Below are 15,015 nucleotides of genomic sequence, written 5' to 3'. Positions count from 1 at the left end.
ATGTAAATTTGTTGCTAATCTCTTCCAGAATTTGCACTGAATTGTTAGCAATTCACAAAACATGAATGGGTTGAAATGTCTGTTACTATGAGGACTTGGAACACTTAGCAGCGGAGTATTTATTTAACTTTACTACAAGCAAGTAGCTAGCTCCAGTCAGTGCTGGTGTATGCCTGCTTTTTCTCCAGGAGTACCGCAGGCATCTGTGGTGGTTGGAAGCTCTCAGGCTGCATCTTCTGGCTTAGCAGAGACATCTGTAACTTCTATTGTGTATGGCATGTAGTGTTAAGGTGCTCAGTGGAGTCATAGACTTGTTCGGTGTGTCAGGACTCAGACTCCTGGAGAAACAGGAGATGACTTTTGACCAATTTGTGAAGAAAAGAAAACCAAGAATTTAAGGGGGAGAGGAAGAAAACTGCTCTGCAGGCAGACTTGGAGAAATCTAGCTGAACGAATGGAGGGAACATCAGTCTTTAACTGAAAGCAAATAACGTGACCCTATATATTGCTTATTGAAAGTGTTGCTTCTTTGTTACACAGGGGAGATGAAAAGTAGTATTTCTCAATGTACATCATGCAGTCTGAGTGGGCTGCAGGTTGTGCCTACAGCAGTCACAGGCCTTAAAAAGAAGTTTCTTACAATGGAGCATCAGCAGCGTTGGGCATGTGTGCATGGCATTGCATGGAGAGGACGAGGCTCTGCAGAAAGCTATTCAGAAAGCTATCCATCAGACTTGATTTTCTGCATAGGTTCTGGTTCATGGATATTACTGGTTTTCCGCTGCATAACTTTTAACAAAACCAGCAGCACCTTCTTCAGTTTCTACACGAGTAAGATTGCCCACAGCTTTCTGGGGGAAAGTGAATTACGCAGTGTGGGTTTGTAGCAACTACTCTTAAAGCAACTACTCTTAAATATTCTACTGATAGAATATCTTGGGATATTAGATATGCTAGATACCTAATTAGATATCTCAGGATGCCTCCATTTGAAAGAGTTCCAGAAGTCTCTCGTCCAGGTGCTTTTCAGAATGGGTCTCTCTTCAAAGTCAGATTACATTGCTCAAGACCTGGCTGAGCAGAGGATTTTGAAAATCTCAAGGGATGAAGATTACGTGACCTCTCCAGGAGCCTAACCACTTGAAGCTCTCTTTCTGAATGTCTAAAACGTACTGGATATTTCTTTGGCCTTTTTTGTGCTGTATTTCCACAAGCGCTTGGTGCCAGTACACTAGCCAGGAGAAGCACCCTTCCTGAGCTTTGTCAGCACAGCAATTCCTGTGGCTGCTTGCTGGGCCTGGGAGCTGATGCAGGCTCAGGCTGCTGTTCTCAAAGTCAGCCTGGCTTTAACTGAAACTTGTTTTCTCCATTGTGCATATTTTGTGGCTGATATGAGGTGAGGGGATGGAAAGAGAGGAAAGTTGGGGTAGAAAATGTCAGGGAGGGGAAGGATGAGTTGTCTTTTTTAATGCAGTGTTGGCAAATTCAGTTTAAACCCCTGGCTGAGCTGCAACTTAATTCTGTACTTAGCAGTGCCATCAAATAGGGCAGTGGTGCTCATCTCAAGAGTTTAGGAGATGGTTGTTGCAATCGGCTGCTCTGTGAGCCATTGATGACTGGCATGATGGAGACTGGAAGAGTTTCATTCTTTGTAAAAGGCAGCTTAGGCACAAAAAGGAACGGGTTAGTGTCCTGAATGAAAGTTTGGTGCTCTGATCATGCACTTCATTCACTGCAGTGCCACAGTAAGCACCAAGTTAAGCAAATACTTACGGAGAAATGCAGATTGTTTAACCAAACCAGCCTTGAAAATACAAAGGAGTCTTCCTTTTTCTGTATCGATTTGTTTTAATTTATGGCAGACAAAGAATGTCCAACCTCCCCAACTAACTCTGAAAAGCTAAGTAGTGCCAGAACTGCAGTTAGATGTGCAGTCCTTGTTCCTTTTTATGTATTCACCAGCAGGCTGTAGAGGGCTGGTGGTGATCTGTAACACCATTCTGTACAGCATTTGTCTTCTGCTAAATAGCCTTGTTAGACTGCTAGTCATGGATTTATTTTTATCCATCCTGATAAATAATTATTGCTGACTTGTATTAATGATACTTCTAAATGCTGCAAATGCTGCATGGATTTTTTTCAGAAGCATTTTGCATACTGATGAATGAATAATTATTTTCCCAACACTATTCTGAAGGTGAGGGTGGATTTTATGCCCGTTTTGCCTGATGGACCGTTGTTAAGCTGTTAGAAAAAATGTAGCTGACAGTTTGACGCCTCAGGCCACGGCCAGAGTAGCACTGGTGTTCTGCCATGTCCCAGCCACTCACCAAGTGCAATTTTGAGAAGACCAGGTTGTGAAAGGCTTGGCTTATGCAAGGAGCATCACAAAGGAGCTGTGCCTGTCCCATGGAGGACAATGTTGTCACCTGGGGCATTCAGCTACTTGTCCGTGAGACTTTATCTTCCCGACAGTGCTCTCTCCTCTCCTGCCAGCTAGTAGCGGTGTGCCCACAGATGAGTCCTGCCAAGCCCCTGGCATGTCACACTCAGGCAGGGTGCGGTGGGAAGGGAGTCAGTACCACACTGTAACCACGGGGAGAGGAAAATACTGTGCTGAACAGCCTTAAAACTGCAGCTTCCCAACTCAGTGCTGGAGTCCATAGCCACGCTGTCTCTCTCATTCTCTGCTCAAGATTCTGTCCTGGGTGCTGTGCTAGGAAGTGAGGGTGGGAGGTGATGTAGATGACGGGCAGTGTTATTGTGGGACTCAGCAGAGCAAGGTGAGGCTAGGCTAGCCCCTTAAATTAGGAAGAGAGTCTAGGCTTTCTAGGGCCAGCTAACGGATGGGAGGCAGCTGTACGTGCACTGAGTTATGAGCATGGCCTCATCTACAGATTGAAGGTGGGAGGAAAGTGAGCCTGAATCCTTGCCCAGGGCATGCTTGATTGAGCTTGGGAAAGGGCACGTGTACAATCCCCTTGGTGTGGAGCAAGGGAGAGAAGCTGGCAGGTGTTTGTTTAAATCACTGAAAGCTTTAGCTTCACATCCCACAAGTCTGAGCTCTAAAGAATTCGGGTGAGTGGGATGTTATGAACTTTGCAGGTAAAGCTGAAAGTTTTGCTGGCAGAGAGCATACCATGGTTTATTCCGTGGTTATGGTGCTGGGTGTGGAGCAGCCTTACAAAGATGAGCATCGTGCCATGGCTTTGGCATCTCAGACCAAAGGTGACCCTGCTGGCATTAGTTGGTCTGCTCAGCTGCCCCCTGTTCCTGGGCCACAGACAGTGCTGCCTTCGCTCTCGTTTGCCTTCTGTAGGCCCAGGAGGTGGGGGAAAAAGTATGTTTGGAGGAAGAGAGCAAGGACAGGTAACTGGTGAGCTTGGGGAGGAGGCTGATCTGTCTGGAGAGGAGTTTGGACAGATTAAGCAAGGAGACGTGGAGGGAAACGAGTTCTTGTGAGCTCATCACTTGCCTGTATACTGAGGTGGGAATAAGAAAGGAATGAAATTGTGGTGTTGAAGGAGCGTGTTACAGAGCTGCTTTAGTGTGGTTAAATAGCAAGCCTTAATTCAGGCTCTTGGGTTCTGCTTTAGTTTGCAAACAGGTTTCGGATAGGGAGGAAAGTCGGTGCAAAATAGACGAAAAGCACCAAAATGCACACCTGACCTGGCACAAGAAGTGCTGGCTGTCGCTTGCTGCCCACGGTGGTCATTAACTGGTGTGTGCTGCTGGGGAATGGGCTGTGCTTGTAGGCTGCGGAGGGGCCTGGACCCTCTTCGTGGTCAGATAGGTGAGAGCAGCAGGTAACAGACGGACTGCCAGGACTGAAAGCAAGCAGCTAAGTTCTATGAAAACCGTATCCAGCCATCGCTGACTCCATTTCCACTCATCTGAACCAGAGCTAGACAATGCCAGGATGAAAAGAATTAGACTTTTTTTGTTTTTTTCCCCTGCACCAAAGCCCTCCCACCCCACAAGACCTCTATTTTCACAAAAATCCAGCTTGCATGATGGTGCTGCTTTAAGTTTCAGAAACGACTATAAATACTTTCAGGTTTGTGACTGCATTTATTTGCCTCTGCAGCTGAAATGCTAAATGGTTTAATTCCTTTTATTAAATTCAAAGAGATGAAACTGGTTTTGAAGTACTGGATAGTACTGGTAGGCCAGTTCAGGCTGAAACTTCTCCTAGTGAGGATTTCCCAGATGGGCTTTAACTGCCCTAATTTAAGTGCCGGGGAGTTGATCTGGTGCTGCTCAGCTCTACTCCTGGCGAGGGCAGAAACAGAGACCCTGAGAGAGCAGCTATCTGCTCTGAACATGGGTAAATGAAATGCCTCCTGGGTGTACCTGTCCTCTTCCACTGAGTGCAGCTCTAGTCTCCTGCCGGAGCAGCTAACCTTATTTTTAGCTACCTTAGCTGTTTTCCAAGCGGGCATGATTCAGCTCTGCTGAATTCACCCTGCTTAGCTGAACGAGCCAAACCGTTGCCAGCTGCTTTGAGGACCTCTCTCCAATTCTGTTACTTTGTGCTAAAACAGTTCTAGAGCTTTAAAATAATAGGCATAGAGGAAGTGTGCATTTGGCTTGGTATGAAAATCTCTTCCCCATATTTCATGGCATTTTCCCCATAGGCTCTGAGATGTGAAGCTCAAGATTGGAAAGCTTGCAGACAGGGGAATGGAAGTAATGATGGGATTGAAAATCTGAGCACTTCTGCAGAAACTCTGTTGAATTTTGAGGGCTTTTATTTTATTTTCCATCTGTACCCTTCTTCCTGGCAAAATTTGTAGGTTTTCAGTTTAAGATCTTGCTTCTTATGTGGATGGTCACTCCTGAAAGAAAGAAACGAGACTTCTGTCTATTGTAAGCTTTTGCAGTTGTGAAGTTCATGTTGTACAGCACAGAAAGAAAACCTCAGGCTCCTTCAGGATGGCTTTCCTCCTAGGTTCTGTCATAACCTGCATGGTATTTTTGAAGAATAATCATCTTATCCATACCAAACTACCTTGCAAGGGCTAAGACTGGAGAAAGTTACTTAGTGTTGTGGGTTTCTTTGTTATTTGGCAAAAATGTGGAAAACCGTGTGAAACTAATAATGCTGTCGCCCTTTTTCCATGTTACTCAAGGTCCATCTGTCATCTTGTATTTTATTTGGAATTAGTTCTTTGCATAAACACAGGTTTTAGCATTTTGCGCATGCAATGACAAGTGAATAACTTTCTAAAATTAAATAAGCTTCTATGAAGTGAGTTTATAGTTAAACTAAACCTACTGACATTAATAATTTGGGATGTAACTTGCAGCTGGAATGCTTGCTTGCTAACATATGCGTTTGTTTGTTTGCAATGAACAGCCCGAATCACCTAAACCCGTGAAACATCAGGCAAGTGTTTTTCTTTATGCTTCTAAAGTTTTGTAGGTGAACTTAATACATCATTTCTACTATTTTCTGTCCATTTGTATTTACCTGTATAAGCTTCCCCACATACTTTATTCAGCTAATAGTAAATTTAGTAACTATTTAACTGGTTTTGTAAGAGAATGGGCTGCTGAAGAGCACAGAGGCTCCTCAGCACCGCCGAGCACTCCCACCCACCGGTGGGGGCTCTGCTCCTCTCAGCTGAACTCCTCTAGCAGGCTCTGCGTCAATGTGCTGCTGAGAGTACAAAACTTCTTAATGCTAAGTAACCTACTAAATAAATGGTAAGGATCAATGGAAGTGACAAAATACTTCTGGTTAACATATGATTTTGCCTGAATGTTTTTATAGCTGCTTGGGTAACCAGAGAAAGACTTTATTCTCAAGTGTGTAAGGCTTGGTGCAACCACTCACCTGAAATCGGGCATCTCCCCTGACCTACCGAGGTGATGCTTATTCACTGTTGCTGCCTGAATTAGCGTTTCCTTGTTGGAGCTTCAGCTGCACTTAGCTCCAGCCAGCCCATGGGCGAGCAGCTAATGCTACCTGCTCCCCAGTCCTAGCCCACAGGCAGCAGGAATCACAGCGCTGCTGGGGCATAAAGGGGCACAAAGAGGAGGGCTGGGTGGAAGCTGAGGGTAAGACTGTGGAAAGAGATGAACAATTTGTTCCCACATGTTATGCAAGGTACACGTTCCAGTCTCTAACCTGAGGTGGTAAGTGATGCCTTTTTGTCACGGGCACAAGCCTTTACATAGAGATAAAGCTTTGCAAGAGCTCCGTGTGGTGTAACCAAGGCCTGGTAACTCAAGAAGCTGCCACGAGTCAGTTCAGCTGATTGTATTCCTCCCCTTGCATTTTCTGAAAGCTGGCTGTGGTGCAACTTGCAGTGGGGAGGGGGGAGGAAAGAAACTGTGGTTTATTGGAGACACAAGTCCCATGGACAGCTGTGATGCCTTTGCTAGTGTGTGGTAACTTGCTAAGCCTCTGTAACCCAATCATGTGTGTGAGCCCCCATGGTCTCATTTTCAGAAGTTACAGACATTCTTAGTATTTAACCTAATCCTTCCTCCATCCAAACCTCAGACAGTTCTAAGTTTTTCTGTTGTTTTTTTGCTAAAGAATTTCTCTGTTCCAAAAATAAATGAAAGAATTGAGTTTAACCCTCCTTTTGCTTAGAATTAGCCTGCCAGGGTTGAGATACGCTGCTTGTTGCCAAACATTTGAAATGTGTCAGTGGAAACATGCTAATCCAGAAGTGTTGATATTGCATAAACCATAATCATTAACATTTCTGTTTCGATGTCATTTTGAACTACAGAGTGGATCCCTGTTGTATGTGAGTAGCATGTAGTTTCCCTGCCTCACCCAGGCTTCACAATGAACCGAGTCACTGGGATGCTGGTTTTTCTGAAACTGAGACAATAAGCTCTCCTTATCTTGCCATTGCCCTGCATGAAATGTTGCATGACTTCACTTTTTCCACAATGTTGCGATACTGCTTTTTCCAAGTTCTGGTTAGATGCCTATGCTGGAGATATGCCTACAGGCCAATATTAAACTCTTTCCAAAGCACTAAATGCTTCTTCAAATCTTCTTCAAAAAGGTTTTTGAGTGTAAACCAATCTATCTAGAGATGAAAACTACGAAATCCATTTTAAAATTCCCACCACTATTCTTCTCTGAAGCTGTTCTGTGCTGCGCGAGAGGTTTGCTCTTAGATGGCCATGTGAAGTCTGCCTGTGAACAACTGCAGCGGCTCGCTAGGCTGTGATCGCTGCTTGTCCTCACTGTTTTCACCCACGTCTGAGGACACAACTGAATGTTTTCTTCAGATCCCATGGGATGCACATAGATGTGCTCTTAAGAGCTCTTTATTCAGTTGCAGAACTCGAGTGCAATTATTTTATGACTTGCTGCAGAAGTTCCCGTGCACGAAGCTGCATTACTGTTGTGGTGCACAGAGGCACTTCAGAGCTTGGCATCGAGTGCCTGGAGTGCGCTGCTTGCATGCAGCACCGTGATGCTCTTCAGTGGAGCTGCATTCTGAAGTCAGTGTGCTTTCTTTTCCAGAATAGCTAGAATTTGAAATGTAAGCTGTGACATGCTTGCTGCGTTTAATATACGTAATGTGGCTTATTTCAAGCTGTGTACAGCATGGTAAGCAAGCGTCCCACTTCTCGTTTAGTGTCTGAACAGGAGCTGGTCGTGTGGCTGGGAGAGGGGACGGGTGGAGTGGTGTCAGCAAATGCTTTTTTTTTTTTTTTTGTAAAAAAAAAAAAAAAAAAAAAAAAAGGCTGCCTTTGCACAGCAGCCTTTTGAATTGCAGATGTCCATATAGCGGCTATAAGTGATTTAGTTTTCCTCCAGTTGTGATTTTTTTTTTTTTTTTTTTTTTTTACAGTCCTTAGGAGCTCTTTTAAATAGATAAAGGTGGTAGACCTGACCTGTGGTGTGTAGGCACGCCTGTGGTGTGTGGCCTGACTAGCGGTGTGTTCAGGGCTGAGATGAACACATCCATTTCTTCTTTAGTTACTGTAGAGTTCAGAGAATTTGTAGTCCCAAAGGGAATACGTTTGGATGTAGACAAGCTTTGGGCAGATAGCCTGAGGTCCCATTAGAGAATGAGCAGCCATTTGTTTGCAGGAGGACTTGAAATATATTTGAATATAAAAATAAAAGTCTCTTTCAGGTGTTAACTAGTGACTTTTTAAAATTCCTATGTAAGAATTGACCTCGTGGAAGTCTCAAGAGACTTACTTCCATTTGTAATTGCTCAGTGTGCGGTCTTCATCCATGCTATAAATAATTGGAAAAAGCAGGTTTATGAACACAAACTTCATTTTTTTAAACTACATTCCAGAGACATACCGCTTCATTTTTTTTTTCTTAAACCATCCCTCAGAGCAGGAAAGCAATATCATATTTTCCTATGTGCATACATGCCTCTTGGGCTCATGGAAGCAGCACAGACGGTTTTTGTTACCAGACCTCTTCATGCACAGCAGTTGTAAAAGCTGTTGTGCAATTTCCTTAAGATAAGTACTTTGATTTCCACATCCATTGGCCTGAACTTAAGGAAGCATTAAAAAAAATGCATTAAAGCTGCTGAGCAATTTTGGCTGAATTGGGCAATTTGTAAATGATCTTTGTGTTCGGCGTTGCTGGGTTCCCATTATGCCATTGCGGTGTACTTTTCAGGTGCATTCACTTTAGGTCAGATGTTGCAACGACATGAATGTAAAGCTGATGGAAAATGAGCACTTTGCTGATTTAGAAGTTGATATAAAAAAACATGAGTAGGTTGTCAAATCACTAACGAGACGGTATATGAGTCACCTTGCACTAAAATCTTAGAAGTTAAATTTAATTTTATTTCTCTCAAGCACATGAAGTCTGTGCCTACTTTCATTAGCCCTAAATGTGAATTTTGTTTTCCACGTTCAATGATTTGTGACATCCATTGACCCCTGTTTGGTCACCTCTGTGTGTGTGTACGTGTGTGTGTGTGCGCTCTTAAATGACAACACAAAACACATTCTTCACTGGTTGGAAGAGACTATTGGCAGATCTAGCAGTGAGGGGGAAGGATGGTAACCTCCTTCTGAAGATGGTATCACTGCCACAACCTGGGTAAAATGACTGTCAGGAAGAAGCAGATTATAGGAAGCCTTCATCACATGAGCACTGTGTTTATGTCCATTCGCTTCTCTGTTTGTATGGTTTTTAGGGGGAGCTGGAGCGTCAGCTTCTTCAGGCAAATCCCATTCTGGAATCCTTCGGGAATGCAAAGACGGTGAAAAACGACAACTCCTCCCGCTTTGTGAGTTACTCCTTTTCTATTTACAGTCTGTAAATCTGGATTACTGTTCATGGAGATACTCCTTTTTAGGAGCTTAAGTAGTATCAGAAGTTTTCTTTGCTCTTTCCTCAGTGACTTCAGGTTTGGTTATAAGGCTGTCTGCATTGTGTTGCAGTCACTGAAGATGCATCCTCGTTGGCTTTTGGCAAAACTTGCTTTAATTTTATCTAGTTTCCAACCTCCACTATCCTTGAAATGATAATAGCATTAGTAACATAATGAATGCAACTATGCTGTCAATATAAACTGTGGTTTGCATTCGCAAATTACTGCTGTATGTCTATAAAGGGTGAAGGAATAGAGCATCTCTAGGATTTGGCTAAATAAATAGCTCTCCTGTCAATAGCTGTGACTGTATCAACTGATTTAGAGAGAATATCCACAATTAAAATAAAGCACCAAACTTACATATAAAAACACTTCTAAATCTCGGTGTGCTTCTGACCCCTTTGCTGAAGAGAAGCCAGAAAGACAGCGTGACTTGACGTCAAGGTGTAGGGCATTCTCACACAGTAGGTTGAGTTTTGTTGGGTCAGTGCCTCGTTTTGTTGGAAGTAACTCTGTGTTCCATTGTTCTGAAACCAGTAGTGGAATTTGGGATAAATAGCTATTTAACACTTAAAAAAAAAAAAAAAAATTCCCTTAAGAAAAAAAAAGCAGTCTCCTATTTTCAGGGGAAAGAGGCTTTTAGTACTGCTTTATAACTGTGTGGGAGGCTTTAAGTCTTTTTTTTTTTTTTTTTTTTTTTTTTTTGCAAGAACTGAACTTAAATTTACAGAACAAATGAAAGATTTCTTGGCTGCCTTTATGTTTCGACGGTTGCTTGGATTTATTTGTATGAACTCAGCTCAAGCGATAAGGACTCTGGAAAGTTGCATGATTAAATCCTTCAGATTTATCAATCAAGGAGGGAGAGCAGAGTACTGTAGAAATTCAACTTCAGTAACTTTTTATAGCCACATTACTTAAACTACTGGCTGATGCTCATATAAGTTGCATTAGTATTCATAATATCAACAGGTTTCACTGTGCAATAATTCTTTATTCCGTTTCTCGAATCCATCAATTATTGTACTAATTTAATGAAGATACTTTTTTCCTGCAAGATGTTAGCATCTGCTCTGCGTTATGTTGAAGCCTGCATTGCCATCATGAACATGATCACTCAGATGGCTCCAGCTCTATTTTTATAAAGGAGCAAGTATAATGCATTCCAGATGGTGTGTCTTTATGCAAATAAAAAAAAAAAATTTGACTTAAAAAATGTCTTCCCACAAAGTGAGAACTGCTGTTGTTCAGCACACACAGGCTTAACAGTCTTTACTGTGCAGCGTGAAGAGGCCAGGCTGTGCCCTGTTTGCTGATAATGCCCGGTAACACTGAAATAAGGCTAGTGTTCAGTCACTTTTTTCCCCTCACCTCTACAAAATGCTTGTATTTCCTGTGCTTCAGGAAATAAAGCCAGGAGCTTGCAGTGGATAGGGAAGTTTTGGAATATGGACCTGACAAGACAAATGCTGCTTCCCTTCCTACACAGTTTAAAAAAGGCCGTGTACTTCAGTGCTCTAAGGGTAGTGTAAACAGGATCCCGTTGGAGACTAATGGTGGTCATTAGCTGAGAGATTAAAGACTTCAGAGCAAGGTTTGCCTGTGCTCATTGAAAGGGCATATTCATATTTCACTCTCAGGAAGATGAGCTAGGTCAGTGAGCTCTCTAGTATCGGCTTCAGTGGTTACTGAGCTTGGAGGCTGAGGAGGTCCCCGTCCCCTGGGGGCATCTGCCTTAACGGGCTGTGTTGCCTCTGTGTTTCATTCGTGGGGCTGGGGGCTCGGCAGCAGCAATGTAATAACTTTGAAGTGTGAAACAGAGTAGAGCAGTTCTGAATTATACCGGAGTTACACCAGGCTAGACCTTATGTAGTGCTTCGTGCTTGCTCTCACACAAGACATGACAACCCAAGCTGTGTCACTCTGAGAGGTATCTCTGTGACCCATGGTGGGAAAAGCTGCCAGCTGCCTTGCTGGACATGCAGGTACTGACGTGTGGTATATCGAGCTTATTGGCTGAATTTCAGCAAAATGATGGTTTTATCTGTGTAACAGTTACAACTGTAGCTTTCAGGATGGTTACTGAACAAAAAATACAGTGCTTTAGTTCAAAGTTGAGCTTAGAGCATTCTGTTTCTTCATACCCAGAAATCTGTGTTCAAGTGCCTGGTCTCTTATCGGGTGTGCTTGAAAACAAGCCCCGATCTTTCCAGCAGTTGTTTCAGTGCCACTGACTTTCCAACCAAACTGCACATTAAGCAGTAGGGTTGTAAGCATTGAAGCCAATGTGAAATACTCCAACAGTTTTCCTAAATCTTGGAGAAATCCCTGAGCTGAGGGTGTGCAACTGAGTCAGAGCAGTTGCTGTGCTCTGAGGCCGAGTCGAGGTAAGGCTGGCTTGGGTGTTCCTTTCTCTGGGTGCCCTGGCCTGGCTGGGGAGAGAAGCACAGTCAGTCTTGCACACACAAACCTTTTTGGTATGAATGGGCCACCAGGGAACCAAGAGGTCAAAGGTGTTCTGGTAAGTGATGGTTTGAATGATTGCGGTGACTTGTTCAGGTGTTATAATTCTGCAGCATGGCAGTGCACTGCAGAAACACTTAGTGGGTCAGGCCATTGCTGGAATACATCTATTCTCCACATTGTAGAGCAGAATATTTAATATGGAAATCCGTAGTACATTCCCTGAGTGAAAGGGTTCTGCCAAACAGGAATTCTCTTTAACATACTAGTAGCAATAATCTGTCAGACTTGAGATATGGGAGGCCCTGGATAATGATTTCAAGAAAGCTTTCAAAAGGGCTCCACAGAAGATATTAGTAGGTGACTTTGAGCAGATATCATCAAAAGAAGCATTCAGCTGGCTGTTAGCAAATTGCTGTGATACTCCCTGAGCTCCAAAACCTGTTTCTGTGTAGATAAGACTCTAGAAGTTGGATGTGATGAAAATGGAGATCCTGGTGTGGTTGCAGAATATTCCCACTGGTTTCTTCAGACACTTGCATCCAGGGAAATACTTACCAGTTTCATGAGCACAGACACTAGAAGTGGTCCAAATCCAAGCCAGAACCAGTGGGGAACATTTGTGGCAAGCGACAAACCAGGCTGGGAAACTGAAATAGCTTGAAACTGATTAGTTTCAACTCTGAGACCCAGTACCATGTGTTCACTTGCAACCAGTTTCTTCCCAAAAGCCAGTGTGTGGGGGAAGTATGCTCTGTATTTTCTCCTTTGTGGGGAAAAGGAGATGTGTGTGGAAGAAAGGGGTGCGTTGTCTCTCTAGGTCCCTTCTTTACCACCACTAGACAAGAGACCGTGGAGGTAGCAGGCAGCCCAGTCCTGGGGCAGGGAGTAGAGTCGTGATGTAGGCAGCGTGTGGAGATTTGGGATTGTTGCAGGTAGAGCAAATGCGGGCGTGCCTGAGGATGTTGGTGTTCGATAGAAACGTGCACACTGAAACTCTCAGCGTTGCTCTACTGTCACTTAACGTGTTCTGTCAGTGTGAGAGCCCTGGTGCGTTGGTCTTCAGAAGGTGTTTGAATGCAGAGTGATGCGTTCCACTGACGTGACGAGTGCGCTGAATGGAGATTTCATTTGAACTTGTGTGAAATGCTTATTACCCAATGTGCAGGTTGCATTGTTTTCATACAGACAGCTGAGTTGTCGTAATGAAAAAATAAGTACTTACAGAAATCTTTTTTCTTTGCAGGGCAAGTTCATTAGGATTAACTTTGATGTTACTGGTTATATTGTCGGGGCCAACATTGAGACATGTATCCTCCTTCGTGCTATGTCAGTGTGAAATGCAAGTTTCAAATGTTTTTTTTAACCCTTGAATTTGTTGGAATGTAGTGAAAGGTTACCATATTTCTGGATTCCATTGACAATGTCTCTCTTTTGTTTCAAAATAAGTGCTTGAATGTCATAAAGCCAGCATGCTTCCTCAGGCTTAGAAATTGGATATACCAACGCTTAGCACTCTGAAATCTGCTGCAATTTTAGGCTAGACTTAAAAACAGGGTTTGTCAAAGGAATTATTTCAAGTGTGCTTGCTCTACATACGTTATCGTTTTGGAGGGATGCCAGTAAAAATACACTTTCCTAGCTGGAACCGCTGTACTGTGCCGAAGGCTGCCGCTCAGCGCTGCAGGAGCAGCTCTCCGCCAGGATGGAGATGGTGCTCAGCAATGAGTGACGGCGCTGGAGGTGCTGTCCTGCCCATCACCTTCTGGTTTCACGGGGCTTCTGGATACCAGGGAGGTTTGGCGACACAAGGCTTACTACCAATTAATGCTGAAGCCTAATTCAGTTGTAGTTCTAAGGTCCATTTTTATGTGTGATTGCATAAGAACAAGTAAAAACACTTATCCTGAAAGCCTTCTCTAAAGTTGTTTTCTAAGAATGTGTAAACTTTCCTAGTCTGTTTAGCTGCTTCTCTGTGGGGAATAGAAACAGGGTGGCCATAAAGTTATGAAATGAAGAGCCTTGGTAAACAATATCTTGTGAGTATTAATCATAAACATTGATGCAATTAAGCTTTCATTCTGTGCCTGTGAGTTAAACTGCTTCATTTTTAAGGATAGTGTGTGTGTTTGGTACTGTCATAAAATATAAAAATTTCCCAATAAGGCTGGGAAAAACCTGCAGTTATTCAAAATGTGCTTTAATGTTGAACAATTTTTTTTCAGTTTGGTGCTTAGGGACAGGAACGAGGGCAATTCTTGCTTTTATGAAAGTTTCGAATAGTTTTGTCCAGAGGTTTATTAGAACAGGAGGACTTATCTTTTAGGGAATTCTTTCTTCATCACAAGAACTTGCCCTTGTGTCATTTCAAATAGTGGTCCCACATTCGTTTTACAATATGGAATATCAAGACATGAACATTTAAATAACACAACAGCTTGTTGCAGCTTACTAGAGACTATCAGCTGCACAAATTTGAGTTTGGAAACTTTTTAAAGGCAATGAAGAATAGTCTATTAAAAAAAAAACAACGTACTTGAAAGAAATGCTGAATGCACTAGAAAGAGTACTTTAGTGTTCAGCAGCTGCTGGGTTTTTGTACTTCGAGTAGGACTCAAGTCCTAATAGAAGAATGATTGAAAAAGAATGAGACCAGCTCCCCCTCCCACTTAGGTCTCAGTGATCCCTTACAGACATCAGCTGCGTGTGGCGGGGAAATGTAGACAGAATCCAAGAAACGAGTTTGCTGGAATTAAATGTGGGCTTCTGTCTGTCTGAATTTGAAATCCCTCATTTCAAGTTACTGAAAGTTTGTATTGGATGTAGTCCTGTCATTAGTATTAGAGTTCCTTTTGGTCCTTATGTAATTATATAGGCTGCTTTGAGTTCTGTGTGCACTGGGTGGCTTTTTTTACCCCAAATTTTAGAGCATCCTTGACTCTAGCTGTAATCAGACTTGTTGGAGAAGTCTCGTGCTGTTCGTCAGGCTAAGGATGAGCGGACATTTCATATCTTCTATCAATTGCTAGCTGGAGCAGGAGAACACCTCAAGTGTAAGTTAAGAATCTCACTGTTTAAATCTGTTGCATTTGTGTGCTGAGTTTGTTATTCTAGTGTTAACGCAGTTGAGTTTGAACTATTGTTTGGTATTGAAACAGCGAGCTTTAAAAGAAGAAAGAAATGAAAAGCCAGGTGGTTTGATTTTGAAGTAACTTCT

General features: G+C 43.0%; 1 protein-coding gene across 2 annotated transcripts in view; it reads left to right on the top strand.

Moving 5' to 3' along the window:
* Positions 1 to 15,015, top strand: part of MYH10 (myosin heavy chain 10) — a 104,027-nt gene that overhangs the window by 48,702 nt on the left and 40,310 nt on the right. Inside the window, exons 6-9 of one of the 2 annotated variants that reach the window (XM_084491804.1) lie at positions 5,360 to 5,389; positions 9,156 to 9,248; positions 13,045 to 13,108; positions 14,753 to 14,851. In XM_084491804.1, coding sequence (XP_084347930.1) covers positions 5,360 to 5,389; positions 9,156 to 9,248; positions 13,045 to 13,108; positions 14,753 to 14,851 — 286 coding nt within the window. The remainder of the gene's footprint in view (positions 1 to 5,359; positions 5,390 to 9,155; positions 9,249 to 13,044; positions 13,109 to 14,752; positions 14,852 to 15,015) is intronic. The other variant, XM_084491805.1, reaches the window with a different exon arrangement.

The sequence above is a fragment of the Aythya ferina genome (genome assembly GCF_964211825.1).
Source record: "Aythya ferina genome assembly, chromosome: 18".
NCBI classification, from domain to species: domain Eukaryota; kingdom Metazoa; phylum Chordata; class Aves; order Anseriformes; family Anatidae; genus Aythya; species Aythya ferina.
Note: the sequence above shows the minus strand (reverse complement) of the source record. Positions and strands in the feature narration are given on the sequence as shown.